This window comes from Oreochromis niloticus, linkage group LG3 (genome assembly GCF_001858045.2).
Source record: "Oreochromis niloticus isolate F11D_XX linkage group LG3, O_niloticus_UMD_NMBU, whole genome shotgun sequence".
In the NCBI taxonomy this organism is placed as follows: domain Eukaryota; kingdom Metazoa; phylum Chordata; class Actinopteri; order Cichliformes; family Cichlidae; genus Oreochromis; species Oreochromis niloticus.
In genome coordinates this window covers 73468922-73490784 of record NC_031967.2, presented here as the reverse complement: position 1 = coordinate 73490784, position 21863 = coordinate 73468922, and the positions used below count along the sequence as shown (strand labels likewise).

Genomic DNA, 21863 nt, shown 5'->3' with positions numbered 1-21863 from the left:
AAGCAAAAGGGTGACAGTTTATTTACGAAAAGTGAAACCACAGTGCGATATGTATATACAGTGAGTGGGGCAGGGGTCCAGGGCTCCAGGGGATGGCGGGAAGGGAATCCATACTCACTCTTCTCCACAGTACAATCTCCGCCACTCCTCTTCCACACACACTCACTCTTCTTCATCCACTCTCACTCCAATTTCCACTCACATGCTCAAGGATCACAGGAAAGGGTCCACCACCAGTTCCGGGAAAATCTATACACAGAGAGCTTGATTAGAAACAACAGGCAAAAATACACAGAGAGTCTTTTTGAGGGAGAGAAGAGAGCACGAACACGGGAGTTTCAATGTTCCAGCGATGACTGCTCCGTGCCGCAGCATTAAATAGTCACAGAGAACACCAGCAGATCAGCAACAGGTGGTGGCAATCACCGCAGGTGCGTGGGCCAAGAGTGAGAGCCTGCAATGAGCTCCACCCAGGCAAGCAGGAGAGAGGGAGAGGGATACAAACAAAACAAAACCTGTGGCCGTCATGAGCCTGGGGACCATGACACTGTGTACCAACCTGACATCTGCATAACAACTGATGGTCCCAACCCCATTAAGAAGGCAAGAAATTCCACAAATGAACCCCGACAAGGCACACCTGTGAAGTGAAAACCATTTCAGGCGAATACAATATGAAGCTCACTGAGAGAACATTCAGAGTTTGCAGCACTGTCAACAAAGTAAAGGGTGGCTACTTTGAGGAATCTAAAATGTAAGACACATTTAGGTTTTTTATCATTTTTGTTCTTTGCTATATAATTCCATATATCTTGCTTCATATATTTGATGTCTTCAGTATGTACCTATAATCTATAAAATAGTAAAAATAAAGAAAAACCATTAAATAGAGAGAGTGTGTCCAAATTTTTGACTATTGGGCGAATGACTCCATTAGAATCACTACAGTCCCTGGAACTTCAGGTCAGGGGCTTTGACTCCTGACCAGGATGTCTGTGTCCAGTAAGAGTCCCTAGACTAGACCCCTCATACTAGCCAAGCTTACCTCAGGTATGTGCAAGAGAGAGAGAGGGGACTAGAAAAAGAGAACATATTGGTTCACTCCAATACAGCACTTCACTCTCAGACTGCAGACTTGCCCAGGGTATTTAAAAGTAGAATGGGAGGCAGAGCCTACAGCTTCCAAGCCTTCTTTGGAACCAGCTCCCAGATTAGATTTGGGAGACCCTTTCTACTTTCAAGATTAGACTTAAAACTTTTCTTTTTGATAAAGGATTTTAGCTGGATCAGGTGACCCTTAATCCTCCTTTAGTTACCCTACAATTGGCCTAGGCTGCTGAAGTGTATCTTCTTCACTCCTTTTTGCATTTAATCAATAGTTATTATTCATATCTCGCTCTCTTTCACAGTGTGTCCTTTTTCTTGTCTTCCTCTCCTCATCTTCAACCAGTCAGCAGATGGCCGCCCCTCCCTGAGCCTGGTTCTGCCGGAGGTTTCTTCTTGCTAAAAGGGAGTTCTTCCTTCTCACTGTCACCAAATGCTTGCTCATCCTTGCTCATAGCAGTTTGTTTTATTGTTGGGGATTAAAAGGGTACCTTACAATATGAAGTTCCTTGATGCAACTGTTGTTTTTGATTTAGTCATATAACTATAAATCAATTAAATTGAACTGGATTGAATACATATAACGTTTTCTAGCCTGATAAGCATCACAAGTCTTTTCTTGTCTTTAGAAATTTAGTTCGTGCCTTCCATGAACTAATGTTCTTTGAATAAAAACAAAGCCCTTCTTATTTCACCTTCCAGTTAACTGTAAATAAAGCAGGTTCACAAGTTTCTGTCATTCTCTGATATGAATCACTGGATCATTTTCTGAAATAAACATATACATTACATATCCATGTTTTTTCTTTTCTTTTATCTAGTTTTATGACCTGTGTTGAAATCGTATCATGTCTTTTTCTATTTTACTTGAATCAGCCCATTACGATTCAACTGTGACAAACTAACAATTTGAACTGACACAAAAAAACCCTGATATTTAAACAGTAAAACCCATTGTAAGATAGCATGACCACAGTAAGTAGAAAAAAAAATCTAGCATCCTAGCTGACTGCCTGTCTGACGTCCTGGCTGAAGTGAAAAGTTCCAGTGATTCGGGGGATAAAATAAATTCCAATCAGGCAGTTGGAAAATCTGTGTTCCCAATCACTGGGTTGCATGGCTCTTGCTTGTGGGATTGGTGGGGGTCCAGGGGTGTTGGACTGGTTGTCTTGCGCCTGTGGGGGTGGGCCTTGGTGCCCAGGTTGGGCTGGCTGGTGCCCCGCATGGGTTTTGGGTGTGTTTGCTGTCTCTTAGTTTCTGCAGCATTCTGGGCCTTTCTCTCAGGGTGCCCTTAATACATCGGTGGGGTCGGGATATGCTGGTTGACTTATACTAGACCTCCGTAGGAGCTTTGGACACTGGTGCAGACTTTCATGCATGTTTTTCACACCGCAGATTGTTCTCGGCTTCTTGGTCTTTGCTACTGGTTGCAACCAAACTGGGGCTTCTGAACTCTTTGTTATGATGTTTGTGTTCCAGTGATTTTGGCGATCTCGATAGAGGTGGAGATGTTCTCACAGCACAAGTGATCACTCTACCTGGTGTTATGTACACTAGCGTACTCCTTTGCTTGAATGTTTGGTTTCCTTGTCTCATCAGGGTGCACGTTCAGGGGTGTGGTTATTATGAAGATTGCTGTCACAACTTCACAAATGTGCACACATACACAAACAAGGGTGCTGAAAATGATGGTTTAGAATAATATTAATTGTCAGATGCCTCAACCTGTAGATGATAGTGAGACATGAGCCATGACATATGAGCCTAGTAGCACAAGTCACCCTTTAATTCTTTTCTGAGGCCCCCACAAAGAAAAAGGAAAAAAGTGTCATTATCAACATGTTTTTCTAAACATAAGAAATGTTCCCCTTCCCCACATCCAAGACTCCAGAAAAGGCCCAGGATCCTAGTCTAGAATGACAGGCTTGAAGCTAATTTGATTTTTTAACATCTTCTATGTTTCATATGTTTTCAGAAATGTTTCTTTTAATTCTATTACTCATTATGTGAGCTGCCTACTTCAGAGTGAGTCCTTGCACATGCTATTGGGTTTTTATTGTGCGTAAAAACGTATGAGGCAAACCATATATCATTTTACTTTTTGTTTCAGAAATTAAATGAAAAATAAATGCACATTACATTTTTGTGTCTGATTTTTTTTTTTTTTTTTTTTTTGCTCTACATTAAACCTACATTTTTTGCAGTATGCTTACCAGTCAGTAGTGTTTTGGTTAAACTATAAAAGCATTTGTGTCTAAGTCTTAAAACAATGGTGGAAGGGTTTTAATTCTTTAAACACAGAGTCAAATTGACTGCTGACTCACTTTATATCCTGACATGTGATTGAGATGAGTTTGATTATTTTATCATCTCTTGCACAAGTGAGTCTGTGTTATGTCATGTGAAAAGCCTTAACTTTTTTGATAGTAGAGACTTGAGAATGATGTTCCCCATATGAAAAGTAAAAAAAAAACATTCTTCCAAATGGTGTTCACTAACATTTAACACAACAGCACCCTCTAGTGGAAGCTCTTGTCATTTCAAACTGTTCAAGAGGCGCTAGATTGTGGACAATGTTATACCAAAAATAAACAACAACAAAAATAAACAACATCAGATTTAAAGATTTTCAGTTTAAAAGCAAAACAGCAGTTCATCAACATTATTTTAAAATATATTCTCTCATACTCTTTTATGTTCTCTGTTGAAACTGTTGCCTTTTTGACAGACACCAGTGAAGTAAACTGAAGTAACTGAAGTAGTCTGCAGGCTTTTTTCCCCAGCACTTAAGAAACTACAATCTTTGTTTGTTTTCTTATAAACGTGTTTGATTCTCTGAATTAAAAACTGGCTGCTGATTAAATGTTGTAACAAGAAATACAAACATTGGCTCTTTTTTCCATTAATGTAATATTGCAGATTTAAAAATTTGCACTTATTTATACACAGTGAGAACAGAATTCATCATTAAAATGAAATGCAGAATAGAATAACAATCATAGCTAAAATTTCAAAGCATGTAAAAATATATGGTCTCGATGTAAAATGGTGTTATGGTATTTTTTTACAGATCCATTTCATAGCAACTGTACATGAAATATCATTCCAAGTCCTCTGGTCTGCATCTCTTATATGCACACAGTCTTCTTCACCATGCCGTGAGCCTCCATTGTTGGGTTCATTTTTTGCCCAGTTCCTGATAGGACAATTAACAATAAAGGTGTTTAATGAGGATGAAAAATTATATATGACACTCCTGACTGTAGAGCTCTTTAGCTGTAGGAAAAATTTAGGTAAATAAATGCTTTTCTTAGGAGATAGTCATGGTTGAAATAAGCCTACACAGAGTACAGCGAATTCAAACACACCATTCCAGATAAAAATAATGCAGTGCATTAATGTGGTGGTTAGCACTGTTGCCTAGGTTTAAATCTATTGGCTACCAGAGTCCTCTCTGTGTGCAGTTTGCATTTTCTCTGCCTATGTGAGTTCTCTGTCACTTCCTCCCACAGTCCAAAGACGTGTGCTATCTTAATAGAGGAGAAAAAGGATAGATCGATGTATTTGTCATGAAATATTTAAAACATTATAACTGAGTTCTTCTGTAAGCATGTGCCCAAAAGAAGTCAGTAGAATCCATCTTTAAAGTTCTGCTCTTATTTTGGCTCATCCTACTGACATGTAGTCTAAGGAGCTTGGAAAGAAAAGCGTCTGGACTTCTTTAAGTTGCTTGAAGACGTTTCACCTCTCATCCGAGAAGCTTCTTCAGTTCTAGGGTCAAATGGCGGAGAGTCCCAAATTTAAACCCCGTGGGAGTTTCCCCCCCAGAGAGGGACAAAAGTACTCCCTGATGATCCTCTACCTAATCACATGAGCCAAGGTGTGAAAACGGGTGTGGGTCACAATCAGCCAGGGTTTCGGGTGAGCTCATTGTGAAACCTGGCCCCACCCTATCATGTGATTTCCTGAGGTCAGATGGCCCAGGGTGTGAGTGGGCGTTAAGGCGTCTGGGAAGGGATCTCAAAACTGGATTATAGATGGCAGACAGTTGGTGTCGTAAACCACCGCCTCTGTTCAAAGATGGTCGCTCACAGTGGACATAGATGGCCTCTTTCACTCCTCTTTCAAACCATCTGTCCTCTCTGTCCAAAATGTGAACATTGGCATCCTCCAAAGAGTGACCTTTGTCCTTTAGATGCAGATGGACTGCTGAGTCTTGTCCCGTGGAGGTGGCTCTTCTATGTTGTGCCATGCGCTTGTGAAGTGGCTGTTTGGTCTCGCCAATGTAGAGGTCTGGGCATTCCTCGCTACACTGTACAGCATATACTACATTGTTAAGTTTGTGTTTTGGAGGGGTTTTTTTGGGTGAACCAGTTTTTGTCTGAGTGTGTTGCTGGGTCTGAAGTACACTGGGATGTCGTGCTTGGCGAAAACTCTCCTGAGTTTCTCTGATACACCGGCTACATAGGGGATGACAATGTTGTTGCGTCTGTCTTTCTTATCCTCCCTAGCGTGTGTCTGGTCTTCTTTTCTGTGCATCTTTGCTGACTTTATAAACGCCCAGTTAGGATAAACACATGTTTTACCATAACACCAGCTAGGGTGACCTGGATAACTGAGAACCTTCACAGACCTACTGACATGTAAGCTCTATGTTCATGAGAAAACATCTGCTAGAAATTCAGTAAAAGTAATAAACTGAACCACAGTAAAGACTTACGCCAGAGTCAGTGGAGTTCCATCTACCCATTTCCACAGTCCTTCCGTTCCATGGTCAGTCAAACCAATCCAAGTGTTATCATTGATGATTGTAGCGAGAAAGTTCTGTTTAACATGCAAAAAAACCATTTTATTTATGTTTTAAACAGAATTTAGGATGTGCTGTTTTTACTAGTTTTGAAGAAAATTCTTAATTTCTTTGACACATTTCTCACAATTAAGTAAATATTTTTTCCTTCAGTAGAATGAGCTAACAGGAACCTGAAAACTAACACACGTCACATCAAGGTGGAGAACCAGTGTGTACATCACATTCATCTTCTGCTCCCTTCTGTTTTTTTACATTCTGTTGTGTTTTTCTGCCTCCACACATTACGTTTCTGGTTGTTCCATCGTTAGCTGGCTGACTACATAAAATATTTATCTAAGCAGACTTGAGGTTTCAATAAGTCATATGTACATTCACAGAAAGGCCCTGGTGTTAGCTAATTTTGTTTTTTTCTAATTAATTTGTATTTTTATTTCATGTTAACTTGTTTTGTTAATTCAGTTTAGTTTCAGTTTCCAAAGTGGATTTTTTTTTGTTTTAGTTTTTTGTTTTAGTTTTAGTTTAGTTAGTATTTTTTTTATTTTTTTTTATTGTACAGCTATTACATTTTTTGTACAGCTATTACAATAAAAACACAGAAGGTTTTGAAAGTAGTTGACTGACAGTTCAGTCAGTCAGACGAGGAAGTGTGAAGGTCTGGGGCTGTTTTGCTGGATCCATGGTCAGTGACTTGTACAGAGTGAGAGGCACCCTGAATCAAAACGGGTACCGCACCATTCTGCAGTGCCATGCAATACCCTCTGGTATGAGCCTAGTTGGTCAGAAAACAAATCATTTGTTCCCATGTGTGTAGTTGAATCTATTAAAAACACAGTTTTACACATCTCAGCATGCTGTGCAGAGTGTCCTTAACAAAATTTGAGGAAACTGGAAAACTGAAAGGAAAAAGAAGAAATGTCAGGCTTAAAACACAACAGATAAACAATGACAAGAATGGCAATGATCCCAAACAGGTTCATCCTAAAGCAAGATAATGACCCAAAACATAAGTCCAAGCTATCCCAGAACTACCTCAATAAAAAAGAACAAGATGGTAAACTTGAAAACATGGAGCGGCCAGCACAGTCTGCAGACTTAAACCCCATCAAGCTGGTTGGGGATGAACTGGACAGAAGAGTGAAAGCAAAGCAACCTACAAGTGCCACACATTTATGAGAACTTCTGCAACAAATACGGGAATAACTTTCTGAAGAATTTTTAAATTTCTATTGTAGAAATAATGCAATGGGTGTAGGGCTGTTTGATATAACGATATATATCGGATGACAATATGAAAATGTCTATCGTTTCATATTACGCTATCGTTTGTTTTGTGGTGTTGCAAAATAAACTGTTTATGGCAATATTTTGTCATCATTTTGATGGTTTCTTAAAGTTCTCTCTTTCATTTATATTTAATATAACCACACTACGGACGGAGAACCGACTGTTTTTATGCGTTGTCGTTAGCAACAACATGGGTAAAACCGTCGCGTGCCTCTGCCGTCTGCTTGTTTATTTTCCACATAAACCTTTCACAGTAAAGCTGAAGATCCTATTGAGATTTTTCAAAATAAACTGAATCACATGAAATAGTATGCAGAGTGTTTACAGACGAGAAGCTAAAAAAAGCCGTCAGGTGTAAAAAAAAACCCCAAAAACCTTAGAACAGGCTCTTCCCCGCAGCACACCGTGTAATAAATACAAAGAAAATTGTGGCCATTTCAACTTATGCAACACTCAGCCCAGCTGAAAACACTTCACCCAAGTCGAGTTGCCCGAGTTTCCCAGAATTTACAAAAAATGTTAAATTTTTGTGACATATATCGTTGTCGGGACGATAAATGTCTTATATCGGGATATGAGATTTTGGTCATATCATACAGCCCTACATGGGTGTGTTCAACTGTTGTATCTGCCAAATGTGGCTACTTTGATCAGTCTGGAGTAGGGATGGGTATCGTTTAGGTTTTATCCGATACCGGTGCCAAACCGGTACTTTTGAAACGGTGCCGGTGCTTAAACGGTGCTCAAACCGGTGCTTAAAGAATGGAGAACACAAAATTGGTCCAAAAACCTCTCATGTTCAGCTGTTTTTTTTGTAAAAATATAACAATGTTAGCCTTTTCTTCAGCTATAGGGCATATATGGTCTCACTCTTGGCTGGAAGCAGTGCTTAAACAATGGAAAAAACACAAACTTTGTCCAAAAACCTCTCATGTTTAACTGTTTTCCACTTTTTCTTTGGTCATTTTAGCCTTTTTGGCCAGGGTGAAGGGAGTATCTGCCATCAAACAAGAAGACAGCCGCATGTAACTACGACGGTGTTTGCTAGTTCACCTTACATGCATTAATGTAATAATGTGGTTAGCCTACTCAACATAAATTACACACGAACAACATGAAGCTACTCATGCAGAGGAGAACGGCTGCTGCTGCCATCATCATCAGTCATCATTTCTGCTATGCTAACAGGGCTAGGGGCCAGCACTCTACTCTTCGGGTTTTTGGGAGATGTTAACTCCAGGTCCGATAACAGGCACCACACCCGCAGTAGATGTGCTCGGTGTGAGGTCTAGCAGCAAGCTATCAAACACGGCGCATTTCTCGGCTTTTAAAAAACCGCTATGCGTCGCCAGGTGTTTCATCGGAGAGGTGTTACCTCCTTTGACAGTATCACAGTATCAGCTTAAAGCACTTGTTGCAGGCTGCTGAGTTTGCATCTTTTGCTGTGAAGTACAGCCAGACTTTTGATCGCTTCGCCTTGGGCGTTTTTAATCTGTACCTCTGCTCTAACGGTGTGTTCACACCGAACGCGATAGGCGCGAGTGAAAACGCCCCAAACGCCCCTAATTTGACGCGTGCACATTCGCACCTCAACGCGTGTCCAACAGAAATCCATCGCGTGTCAAAATTGCATCGTCTCACGCGCGTGAACCGGAAATGTGGGAGGGATGTGGGAGGAAGTTGTGCCAGACGGTATCTTTGCAAGATGGCAGCTGTCGAGCTAGAGCGTGAAGAGAGAGTCTCCCTTCTCTATTTACTGTGGAGAGCAGAGCAGCGGCATAAAGGACGTCCTCGCCGTACCTGGGTCCATCAGCTCCTCCAGAGGCGTGAGCAGTTTGGTGAGTTTCACCATTTGCTCCAAGAGCTGCGCTTGGATGACGGCCGATTCCAGCGGTACCACCGTGTTTCATTCGGCCAGTTTGAGGACCTGCTTTCCCGCGTCGGTCCCAGAATCGCCCGCCTAGACACCAACTACAGGCGCTCAATCCCACCTGCAGAGCGGTTGTCCATCTGCCTGAGGTTAGTAAAAGTGTTTAATACGGTAGTCCTTTATTGATACCTGTGCTAATATATGCTAAACTATCCATTTATACACTGCTAACATGGATGTGCTATGCTAACAGTGAATGCCGTCGGTGTTTACTGAAAGCAAACTGTGTTACGGAGACGACTGTTTATAATATTTCTAGTGATACTCGAAAGGTCTCATCAAGTCTCGATTTAATTCGATTTATGCTGTTATCAGTGTTTGCAATGATAGCATGGGTTGCAAGGCCTGGGTCGTGTAGCAGCAAACAACTCCTCCAGAGAGGCTGTCCTGGTGAGGGAGAAGTTCATGGCCCACTTCTCGGCGGAGGGAGCTGTGTCTTGGCAACCAAAGGAGTAGCCTGTTTGAAATCCGAGTGACTTCCCCACAACGGCTCTTTTAAGAGCCACCCACAAACCTCTAAAGAGTGTTCCTGTCTTTTTAAATTTTTCTTAATAAATGGAGCTCTACTCCAAAATAAACTAACCTCTTTTTACTCTCAAATAACTTGTCTTCACTATGTTCCTATATACAGTGTGATCTGCCCCTTTGACCTAGGTCACAGCCACGTCACCAGGCTCCTGATTGGTTGTCGCGGCGCGATTTGACGCTAGAGTTCAGATTTTCCAACTCGAGCGGTAGAGGCGAAAAACGCGTATGCACAAAATGCAACACAAAAACTCACGCGCGTGGTTTTTTTCGCGCGTCAAACGCGCCCCACGCGCTGCACTGACGCGCGTTTCAGGCGTTTTGGCGACGAAAATCTGCCTCCGAATTTTCGCCGGACGCGCTATCGCGTGTCATCGCGCTCTTTCCATTGACTTTACATGTAAACCTGACGCTCTGGCCGCCTTTATCGCGTTCGGTGTGAACACACCGTAAAAGAACGTACGTACCTGGCCCCGCCTACTATCCTCGGAAACGTAAAATGATTGGCTAGAATTGGCTCAGGAAAAAAAAAAAAGCACCGAAATAAAGCACCGAAATGTGCGCTGCTTTTCGGTCTGGTTACTACCGTTTATGTCAGATGGCACCGGACACCGGTACCCATCCCTAGTCTGGAGTTTAGAATACATTTTGGTCTATAAATTGATTCCGTGATTTCTTTTTTCACTCAATTGCTTATTTGTACTATGCTTTCATTTCAGACTACAATGAGACATTAAATAGCATAATTTTTAATAAACAACTAGAAAAAATGTGAGTGTTCTAATATGTTTGACCGATAGTGTATATATACACTATATTTTTTTACTTCCGGCGGCCCCCCCCCCCCCCCCCCCCCCCCGTGTGCGGCAGCCTGTTACAGCAGCTCTGCTCATTCTGAGTTTCTTTCTTTCTTATCTCTTTCTTCTCGTAATTTTTTATAACTAACATATTAGTAATTAGTCTCTGCAACCATGTTCTACCGTTTTGTGCTAGTTCTGGTCGTTTTTCTTAGTTTTTTTTCTACTTTTTTCACCCGTGTCTGGGGACCCAGAGCAGGGATCCTTTGTTTACAGTAAGGATCAGCTGTTAGCGCTGCGTCCCGCAGCTGTACTGCCGGTGGACAGACCCGACATTCCCAGCGAGCTGAGGAGGAAAAGACGGGGGTGTCGTGCTGGGAAGGAGCGCCGTCGCCCGAGAAGGAGACGTTATCGACCATCTCTTCCTTCTGTAATTATTGGAAAGGTACGATCTTTGCCCAATAAGATGGATGAGCTCACGTCGCTAACCTGGTCACAGAGGGAGTACCGGCAATGTAGCATCATGATGCTAACGGAGTCGTGGCTAACACCGCTAACTCCGGACACGAGCGTGACACTACCGGGATTCCAGCTGCTGCGAGCGGACAGGACGAGAGAGAGCGGTAAGAGGAAAGGAGGGGGACTGACAGTGTTTGTGAATGACAGTGCAAACAGTTTTGTTTGACTGATGGCCCTTTCCCAGTTTTTGTTTTAAGTTATTTTGTTATTTACATAATAATGTAAATAACCTAATAATTATCCTTGTTGCTGTTTTAGAGAGGAGCGGTGCTTCAAAGGATAGTTGCAGATTTCTGTCAGAATCTGCAGATTATACAGTACAAATAAAATGTTCACATTTCTCCAACGTTGTCTTCCCAACAGTTTCACTGACATCTACACTGGATGGCCAGGAAGCGTTCGCGATGTCTTCTGTGGGCGCGTCTCTGGAGCTGATAATTGCCGTCTGTCTTGTGTCAGTGACGTAAAAGACGGATTTAATGCAACATGACCGTTCAAACAGCAGTCGCTTTCTAAAACATCGGATATGTATCGGATTCAGTACCACATACGAAAGTGACCCAGATCGGATTTGAAAATATTGGATTTGTGCCGTCCACACTGTCATACCATGATCGGATATGGGTCGCATAGGGTCAAAAAAATCGGATTTGATGCGCGTTCGCCTGCAGTGTGAACATGATAAGAGGGGCCCATAAGGAAAGACAGGCTTTAACTATGACAATGGGAAGAATGTTGAGCTCACAGGTGGATGATTTAGACTTTTGAATCATTATTGATATATAACATACTGAGAGGAGAGTGAAACTTGAAAATGACTGAATGGTAAACAGAAAGATATGTCTGTGAAGGTTCTCAGTAATCCAGGTCATCGTAGTCTCCTTTGGTTTACTCCTTTGGTAAACAGAAAGGGTAGGGAATCAGCTTCAAAGTCCACAGCTCCTGCAGAGTTAAGTTGCTGGTGGACATCAAAGATTTTGAATGTGAAGAAAGTGCAAGGACAAGAAATGCATTATTGCCAAAACAAGACACCCCCCATAATCTTCATTTACAATCTTCATTTACAATATTGTATTTTTTATTTTTTTTTTTTTAAATGTTCTGGTGTTTCAAATATGTTATTTTTGTTAGTTTGTTAGTTTTAGTTTTTAAAATAATGTGTGCTTCAGTCTCCAATGAGGCATAGTACTGGAAGAGTAGTTATTCCTCCATTGCACCACAAGAGGGAGTATCTCCCAAAATGAGCAGCTCTAGTGGGAGTAAACAGGCCACTCACTGTAATGCAGTGCACCTAGCAAAAGTTGTGTGGGACTGTTTACAAACGTGTAACAATGTACTATGTCTATATATTTTTAGGTACGCAGATAGAGAATAGTAAATAACTTGACCTTTTTCTAAGGATAAGTCCACAGGGTTGCAGAGAAAACAAAACATCGGATTACCATATGCAATAGTATAGTAAAGTAATACAACTAGTAAGTAATAGAAGTAATAGAACTGTGCAGGGTTTCTATCACTTCCGGCCTCTTGTCTGCAGACTCTCATCAACTTCATACCTAATTCTCTTTCTTAAGTTGTAATAATAGAGGAACCTAATGTATGCTGCACCATCTGTATTTTTCTAAGAAGTCCAAAATGAAATGACAGATATGAAATATTCATTCATAAACACAATAAAACCCATACACATGAACTGTACCTGTTCTTCAGAGCTGTCTATGACCACCAGATCTGCTCCGTTGTCTCTGCAGTCACTTCTGCCTTCATCCCAGGAACCAGTCTTCTCAGACAGGAGATAACAACTACAGCTGAACATTCTCCATCCTGAAGCACAAGTTTTCTCTGGTAGAAACAGACAAGAAATATTAATCCTTTACTCCTGGGTGTGGAACCATTTTTGTTAACTTGATTTGCAATGTAAAGATGATTTTTGCCAGAAAAGTAAAAACGTTTTGTATTGTGCTCTAGTAACAGTCTAATGTTGAAATTGTTTAGGATTTCCAGTTATTTCAGTGAGTAGGAACTGAGAGGAAACAGTGCTAACATTACAAAAGGGTTCAGGGGGTAAATAATCACACATTTTCTTTCTGTTTCTTTGTTTTTGTGAATGATCATATTAAATAAGCAAACCAATATAAGTTATGAAGATTTTGGGGGGGGGGGGAAGCATCTGTTGCTCACAACTATGTCAACATGTAATGTTTCCCTTACAGTCTAACAGTGTTTGTGTTTTGATACTGTTGCCCTATTAGACACCAGTGACATAAAATGACTGACGTAATGGTACACTGAGCAAAGACTAAAGTGATGCATGCCCTTTTATATGTAGCACTCAAGAAACCACACTCTTTATAATAAATGATTGGATTTATATAGCGCTTTTCAAGGCACCCAAGGCGCTTTACAACGCCATTATTCATTCACGCTCACATTCATACACTGGTGGAGGCAAGCTACAGTTGTAGCCACAGCTGCCCTGGGGCAGACTGACAGAGGCGAGGCTGCCATATCGCGCCATCAGCCCCTCTGGCCAACACCAGTAGGCGGTAGGGTAAAGTGTCTTGCCCAAGGACACAACGACCAGGACAGAAAGGCCGGGGATCGAACCGGCGACCTTCCGGTTACAGGTGCGCTTCCCAACCCCCTGAGTCACGGTCGCCCCGTCTGCTTCCTAAAAAGGGTTGTGATTCATTTTCTAATTTAAAAACTGTTGATCAAATACTGCAATGCATGCATTGCAGTGATACTGCAGACAGTACCAGAACTACCTGTACTCTTCATGACTGCATAAATATAACTTTGCAGATCAGAACGTGTTTTAATTTTTATACCCATTCAGAAAAGAACACAACAATCTTCTAAACATCGTGTCTAACCAGATATTTACTGTATGACCACAGTATGTCCTTCAGTGTGTGTAATAAGAAATATGTAGGAATGTTTTCTTGTGTTTGCACAGTATCTCTAAAAAAAGCAACATCTTATATTAGGCCTTGAATAATCAGGCCCGATCTTATCTTAAAAGCCTTATACTATGTCACACCATTAGAGCATTTTACTCTCAGACTGCAGGCTTACTTGTCATTCCAAGAGCCTTCAGCTCTTTAGGCCTTCTTTTGTGGAACCAGCTTCTGGATTCAGGAGATAAACAGCCTCTATACTTTCAAGATTAGGCTTCAAAGTTTCATTTTAGGTGACCCTGAATCTTCCCTCAGTTGTGCTGCAACAGGCCCAGGCTGTTCAGGGTTTCCTGTGATGCAGCGTGGGACCATTGCTTCTTCAATCAGCTTCTTTTTTCGGTCTTATACACCACTATGCGTTTACTCAATATTTATTAATAATCTCTGGCTCTCTTTCACAGGTTGTCTTTTGTCCTGCTTCCCTCCCTTCTACAAGACATCTACACATAATAATCCTTTGTGACCTTCAACTAAACAATAAGATTGTATTAAAAAAACAAACAACAAAAACAAGTCATAAATGTTCCACGTGGTGCAGCATTAGCACTGTCGCCTTGCAGCAAAAAGGTGCAGTCCAAAGACATGCGTGACAGTTTAAATGTAAATATGAACATGCCCAGGGTGTAGCTTGTCCCTTTCCCTGATGACAGTAATATAAACAGAAAGCTGAATGTATCAAAATTCTGAAGTTAAATTTTACATTTAGGTCTACATGCTGAGGATTTATGAATTTTAGTAACTCCTAATAAAGTTTTACATATCTATAAAGCAGGGGTCGGCAACCCTAGGCACGCGTGCCAACGGGTTAACTGATGGCACGCATGACCATAGCTGGACTGGACATCAGGCATAAGGACATTTGCTCGGTGGCCCGATTATTTTTTTTTATTTTTTTTTTTTTGGTGGTGGACTGACCAGACGCTGGTCGGTGTGTAAAAATAACTCAGTTGTTTGGTGGTGGCTATGGCAGAGCTTCCACAGATTCAGTAAAATTAACAAGTGGTGGAGGCCAGCAGGTGGATGAGGGAAGGGGAGGCAGGAGGAGGAGAGACCCGAGGCAGCCGCCGGTCGGAGCGTCAGGTGAACTAAACTTCAGGTAAGAATTATGACCTGGGGTCCGTTCTTCGTACCTCATTTACTACATCCAAGATCAAATGACACATCCAAGATCAAATCATCGCGCCAACTTTGAGCTCGCTATTCCGGTTCTCCGAACACACCTGTTGTTGACGATTAGTATAGCTGGATGAAGTAATGTGAGATCACTGGGTGGCTTAAAAGGGGCTACGCATCGATAGTAGAAACATTGATCGGCAACCCTTTGATTGGTCGGCGAAAATGTCGAAGGAGCGCGCTCAGTATTTTTCGGCAGCAGAGCAAGAACTCTTGATTGAGGGATTTCAGGAGTTTCAGAGTTTAATTAAAACGCAAGGGAACACTGCAAAGGCTGCAAAAGCAAGGAGAGAGGGCTGGCAGAAAGTTGCTGACAAATTAAACTCGTAAGTAATTTATTATATTACATTATATCCTCTTTCACATTAGAGCCACAACAGGACCCACTAGAACATGGGAACAAGTAAAAGTGAAATATAAGAATATTCTACAGAATGGTAATATTTATCATTTATATTGCTTTTAGTCTCTTGAAAAGAGACCCTGAAATAATCTGTTTGTTTGTTTATAACAGCAACCAAGAAAAGGGCAGAGCAAATAAAGACAGGTGGTGGTCCTGCACCCCCTCGTCACACCCCGGCAGAGGAGCTGGCCCTAGGGTTGAATGCCACCAGACCCACTGTTGAGGGCATCCCTGGGGGCAGCTCTTCCTTAGACGAGCAGCCGGGGTGCAGTAACAGCAGCACCTTCATAACTGGTAAATGAGCTCATAATTCTATTTGTACAATGTAAAATATTTGGTTGTTGCCTTAATTAAAATGCTTTTTGTACTGTGACATTTATTGACATTGTGGGTTTTTTTGTGTGTAGTTTCACATAACACTCCATCACTTTTACCTGTTCCCATGCAAGGGGTGACTGAAGCATGCACAGTAAGTTGGGATATATATATATATATATATATATATATATATATAATCTTTTTTTCAATTATTTATCGCTTTTATAGCCGTGGTCTCTCATCTTGATTACACAAAGTAATTTACTATTACTACTCTAAAATATGAATTACATCTGAAATAATCAAATACATGAAATAGAATGATTAATAGTACATTTCCCTTTTTTTAGGAAATGACCTGTATGTATCTGTATGAAATCAATAAAAGAATCAAATACTGCATTATCTTTAGTTACATTGATACTATTTATTTATGGAAAAACAGTGGAGAAATATCGCTGTTGCTTTCGTATAAATGAAGCGGACATACCTGAGTGGCCGCGATCTAATCCTGTTTACATAAAGTAAGCCTGCTCCCAAGCAGGTTTACGCTTACGGATCTGTTGCTATGACAGCAAGTCCCGGATGAGCTTCGTAGAACCGAATGATCCAAGATCACGCGAAATCGTCAACAATCAAATCCAGCTAACTTACTTAGCGAGGTACGAAGAACGGACCCCTGCAGTCTATCTGGGTCAGATATAAACCAAGTTTAGGTGGAGTTTATTTTCATTGTGCTGACTTTTTACAGTCAGTTACAATAACTCGTACTGCGTACTAGCTAGCATGACGGAGTTTATATACTGCTGGGCGGGTGCCAGTAGCGGTTTTTGATACGGGCGACACAGGCGGTTGCCCGGGGCGGCATCGTGGTGGGGGCGGCATCACGGGCATCGGCAAAAAAAAAACCAAACCAAAACAAAAAATTGCTCGTATTCATATTGCCCCAACATCAGCCAGCGCATATTGGGAAAGTCGTAGGCACCGATCGGTTTTCTATTGCCCATTTGCTGGGAGTAAAGGCGCCCTCATTTGCGAGGTGCGCCTGCTGCTTGCGGCACAGGGAGGAGAGGGCGGGGCGGCGGGGGATTCTCTGACCGGCTGGCGCAGCATCTAATAACCAACTCGCAAAGTAAAACAAAATAAAAACAAACCAACAAACACGAAAACACCAGACATCATGATACAGACTTATAATTTGCACCGATGTTTTTTCGAAATTCTATACGCGAAAAGTGAGTGCGAGAGCCCTCGGTGCGCCTGCTCGCTGCTGAAGTCAAAGTAAAGTTTATTGTCATCTCCGCTATATACAGTCCAGTATATAGAGAGACGAGACGACGAGGCTCCAGTTACAGCAGAGCAAGAAAACAAACAATAAATATAAGAAGAGTAAGAAAATAAATATACATTTTAGGATTAGCGGTAAAGGGATCAATAACAATTTAAAATTTATAATTTACAGTTTGATGATTTAAAGTCTCACACACAATCTGTCGAAAGGGGAGGGGGGGCTGCTTCCAAATAGAGCACATTTCATTCATAATGTTGTAAATCCAAGTCTATTATGTATTCATGATTTGAATCCTGGGTTGTACGAAATCCCAGAAATACACCTTAGACAAAGTGAATCTGTGAACTAAGGTGTAGGTCTGTTAGGTTATGTTGTGGTGATCCTCGAGTTGGGGGATGGGTGTTCATACTGGAGTGTAACATTAAAACCAATGGAAGATGGACAAGAAAAGTTCAAAGCCATCAGGTGCTTAGTTTAGAAAAAAATAGAAAAGAAGAGAAAGAGAAATGAGCAAAAGATACAGGTAAGCAGATGTGTCATTGGATAATGGCAGGTCATGTATCCTGAAAGAATCAGAATCAGAATACTTTATTAATCCCTAAGGAAATAATGTGGGTTACAGTTGCTCCAAGAAGAAATGGTAAAAATAGTAACAGTAACAGACTAAACTCCAAACAATACATTATGTTACAGATTTTAATATTAACTAGAAAAATTTGCATTTCCTGCGAAAATGCTGTGTGGATGCCTTAACGCTGAAGCTGTCTGCTGAAAAGATGAAAAGTTGAAAAAAGTTGTATGGTGGTGAAGAAACTGAAAATTCTGCTGAAAACAAGTGAAGAAGGAGAGATTTTTGCTTAAAAATGGTGAAAAGCAAAAAATTCTACTGAAAAGGGGCAAAGACGGCGAAATTTTGCTAAAAAAGTGGTGAAAAAAACAACAACAATGTTGCCCTGAGCAGGAATCAAACCCAGCCCTCCTCATCTCAAGGCAGCTACTCATCTCACTGAGCCAAACTGATTCTCCCAATGAAGAGGTGGAGAGACTGACAATTTTGCTGAAATGAGCAGAAGCTCCTGAGAATTGTGCTGATAAGAGGTGAAAAGGCTAAAGATTCTGCAGAAAAGAGGTGAATCAGCAGAATTTCTGCTGAAAAGAGGTAAAGAAGCAGAAAGTTGTGCTGAAAAGAGATGAATCAGCAGAATTTCTGCTGAAAAGAGGTTTTTTTTCTGAAAACCACTGAGTTTTGTGCTGATAAGAGGTGAAAAGGCTGAAAATTTTGCAGAAGAGGTGAATCAGCAGAATTTTGGCTGAAAAGAGGTGAAAATTCTGCTGAAAAGAGGTCAATCAGCAGAATTTCTGCAGAAAAGACGGAAAGAAGCAGAACATTGCGCTGAAAAGAGGTGAATGAGCAGAATTTCTGCTGAAAAGAGTTTTTTTCTGAAAACAGCAGAAAACAGCTCTTGTTAGAATTTATTTAATATTAATTTCTAGTATCAGCTGATGTTTGCTGGAGCCACAGCTGTAAAAACTGCTGGTCATGATATCGGTTTGTATATCTGGTGAGAGGGAAACATGCAGATGAAACCAGGAGATGTCCTTACTGAATCATCAGACCTGAACAGGTGATGGAGAAACAGGTTTACCTTTTAGGTGACATGAATGAGTTGAAGGGAAGTTATAAACTGTTTCTGAGAGACAAATAACACCAGGATCCTTTTCTATGTAGCTGACAGCTGGTAACTGTGCAGGGGCGGGTCTAGGAAAGTGATGCCAGGGGGGCAGGTGGGGCATTAACAGGGAAAGGGGGGCACAAAGAAATACTTTCTTATTCTCATTTAAAATGTCTGGCTGTTATTAAATAATTATCTAAAGCTTACAACCAAAGTTTTTATCTGACGTAAAATGAATAGAAATCATACATTTACCAACAAGACAGTGTACATCACTGTCACAACAGCGTTTATTTTCATTCAAAGGCTTTATGGCTTTAATATCTGGGGGGCCGGTCTTTAGTCAAAATGCATCCATAGACTCGAGACACAATGCATTTTTGGGACTTTCAGGTGTATGGACCAATGTTTTATTTTCTGATCAAACCAGAAATCTTTAATGAGCAGCTAAATTGGTCTCACATTAACTGGCTGAGTTAATGCCAATTAATGCGACATCGAAGCAGCTGGAATCCACAGCTGTGCGTGTTCATGGAGCTTGCATTTTCACCTGCTGGACATCACTACCTGACAAGTTTAACTGTCTTCAGAACATTGCACAGGGCTTATTGACAGTATTTGGCTCTACATATCTGTGTGAGCAGATTTTCTCTCACATGAGTGTCCTCAGGTAGCCGTCTGAATGCTGGACACTCGGAGACCTGTGTCTCTGAGTGGGAGACCAGAGATCACATTAACATGTGTGTCTCTGTATTAACAAACATGCCATATTGGCCCAGTTTATTTTTCTTATCATTGTTGTGAGGAGACCATAAATAGCATTTGTATTTTCTGTTGTACAGTTCATTTGCTGTTATGGAGTTCTGTTATGAATAAAAAGTGTCTTTTTTTTGTTTCAAAATAGCTGATAACTATTCGCTGATAGCTGCCAACATTTGCAAACATATAATTCTATAAAGTGGTTCTATATAATGTTTAACTGTTCATATAGAGCGTTATTAAATTTATTGCTAATGCAATCATATGACACACTGACTTCTGAGGAAATTTTAAATGGCACTCGCCATCAAAAAGGTTGCCTACCCCTGCTATAAAGTAATACATTTTGGCATATTTGTATCAGACATTATCAAACATTTGTAGAATGAAATTTTGTTTCTTTCAGTTAGTAAGTGATCATATTAGAATAGTGGGTGAATCACTTAGCTGTTGTAGATTTGAAAAACAATAATAAAAAAAGCAATGTAAGCACCACTGGCTGCTGTGAGCAACCAAAAGCAGAAAGATAATAAGGAGTTATTTAGAGCCAAACTGAATTTGTGAAGAACATAAGATACTGCTGCAATGCAGCTCTGTATGCAAAAATACACATTTTGGGGTTCCTGATTATAAACAAAAGTTTTTATCTTTAATTGATTTATCACTGAGGTATAAGGAGTCAAAGATCTTATCACAATATTGGAAAACTGAATAACTGCATTTCAGAGTAAATCCATTTACAAAGACACAAAACAAATCAATCTCAACAGGAAATACAAGGACTCACTTTGTTTGGACAAACTCTGAAGTCTTTCCAGCTCTCTGGTCTTTTCAGTGAGACGGGTATGCAGAAGGTCTCTCTCCTCAGTCATGGAGGAAAGTTTGTTTATGACAGTGGAAAGATTTGCCTTCAGATGGTTTTCGTCTTCAGTCATGGAGGAAATGTTGCTGCTAATAGCAGAGACACTTGTAGCTGCACCGTGCACTGAAATATATTAAGATCCATTCGTCTGAAACACTAAACTTTATGCATTTATAAAATCCATTTCAACATTTTGCCCATAGGTAACATAGGTAATGAAAGATGGAGCTATTTTTGCTGAATTCTTATCAGCTTTGAATTGATTTTACATTTTTTCATTTGTTGGTCTTTGTACATTTAAATGTTGCTTAGTTTTATTCGATTTGACATGGGCAGATCATAACCAAAATCTACAGTGGAAGAATTTTCAGTCTGTTCATATGTGGGCTGAAGAATGTTAGATATATTTATGAGAACCAGACTCACAGTAGACACTGAGGGTGATGAGTCCAACCAGCAGGAAAATGTTCAGAAGGCCCAGAGTAAGAATAACAGCTGAAGAGAAACTCCTCTTAGAGCTCCTTGGACCTGAAATGAAAAATAAACAGTGAAAATAACAGTGTATACAACAGTCCTGACAGATGTTACAAATATATCTGGTCATTTTTTTGTCACTTCATTCTCACCGATGTAATTATTAGTTGAAGCTACTGGGTTGTGAGATTTGGAAAATTCCCCATTGACATAAATTTCCTCCATTGCTTGTTTTCAGTGACAGTCAGCTCTGCAGCACAGGACCTGTGAAGTGTCAGAGTGTCACTGTTTCAAAGCTGTTCTTTAAAACTAAAGAGGAAGTCACTTTGCGCAATAATAGATATGGGAGATAAAACAAAAAAAGATCACGTGTCTAAAGCTCTCTACTAAAAGAAAAAAAAAAAGAATCTCACTGACTAAGTGACCTTTTATAAATCCCATCTATAAGGTATGCTAAAACTAGAATTATTTGGAATACTGGGGAACATTTGTTGGATATGTGACAAAAATTTACCAAAAAGACCCAAATCCAGTGTTTTGGCTTCAAAATACTGAAGTGTTGCTGTGTTGTGACCTGGATCTAAAAAAATAAAATAAAATCAATGATTAACTAATAATTTAAACAAAATACTTAATTTAAAATGGCAACATATATTTTTGGTGGTGCTAGTTTCAGTCATTACTGAAATGTAGTGTTTATAAGATTGGAGAAAGCTGAGACTGAGGAAGTCACTTGGATGAGTGACGAAACATTTCTCCCACTGAAAAAGTCCAGATGAATAGAATCAACTTTTGGGGGCAACATATATTGTATTTTAATTATTAGGGTTGGACATGGTGGTTAGCACTGTTGCCTCACAGCAAGAAGGTCCAGAGTTCAATTCCACCATCAGGCCAGGGTCTTTCTGTGTGGAGTTTGCATGTTCTCCCCGTGTTTGTGTGGGTTCTCTCCGGGAACTCTGGCTTCCTCCCACAGTCCAA

General features: G+C 40.6%; 1 protein-coding gene across 1 annotated transcript; it reads right to left on the bottom strand.

Annotated features, from left to right (window-relative positions):
* LOC109199017 (CD209 antigen-like protein E) lies at positions 1-21154 on the bottom strand. Its single transcript, XM_019354350.2, has 6 exons — positions 21035-21154; positions 20835-20936; positions 20334-20531; positions 12669-12811; positions 5825-5928; positions 1-249 (listed from the first exon to the last, which is right to left on the bottom strand). The coding sequence occupies exons 1-6, from the start codon at positions 21105-21107 to the stop codon at positions 207-209; spliced, it is 663 nt and encodes a 220-aa protein (XP_019209895.2). The 5' UTR covers positions 21108-21154; the 3' UTR covers positions 1-206.
* Between the last annotated feature and the right edge of the window lie 709 nt (positions 21155-21863).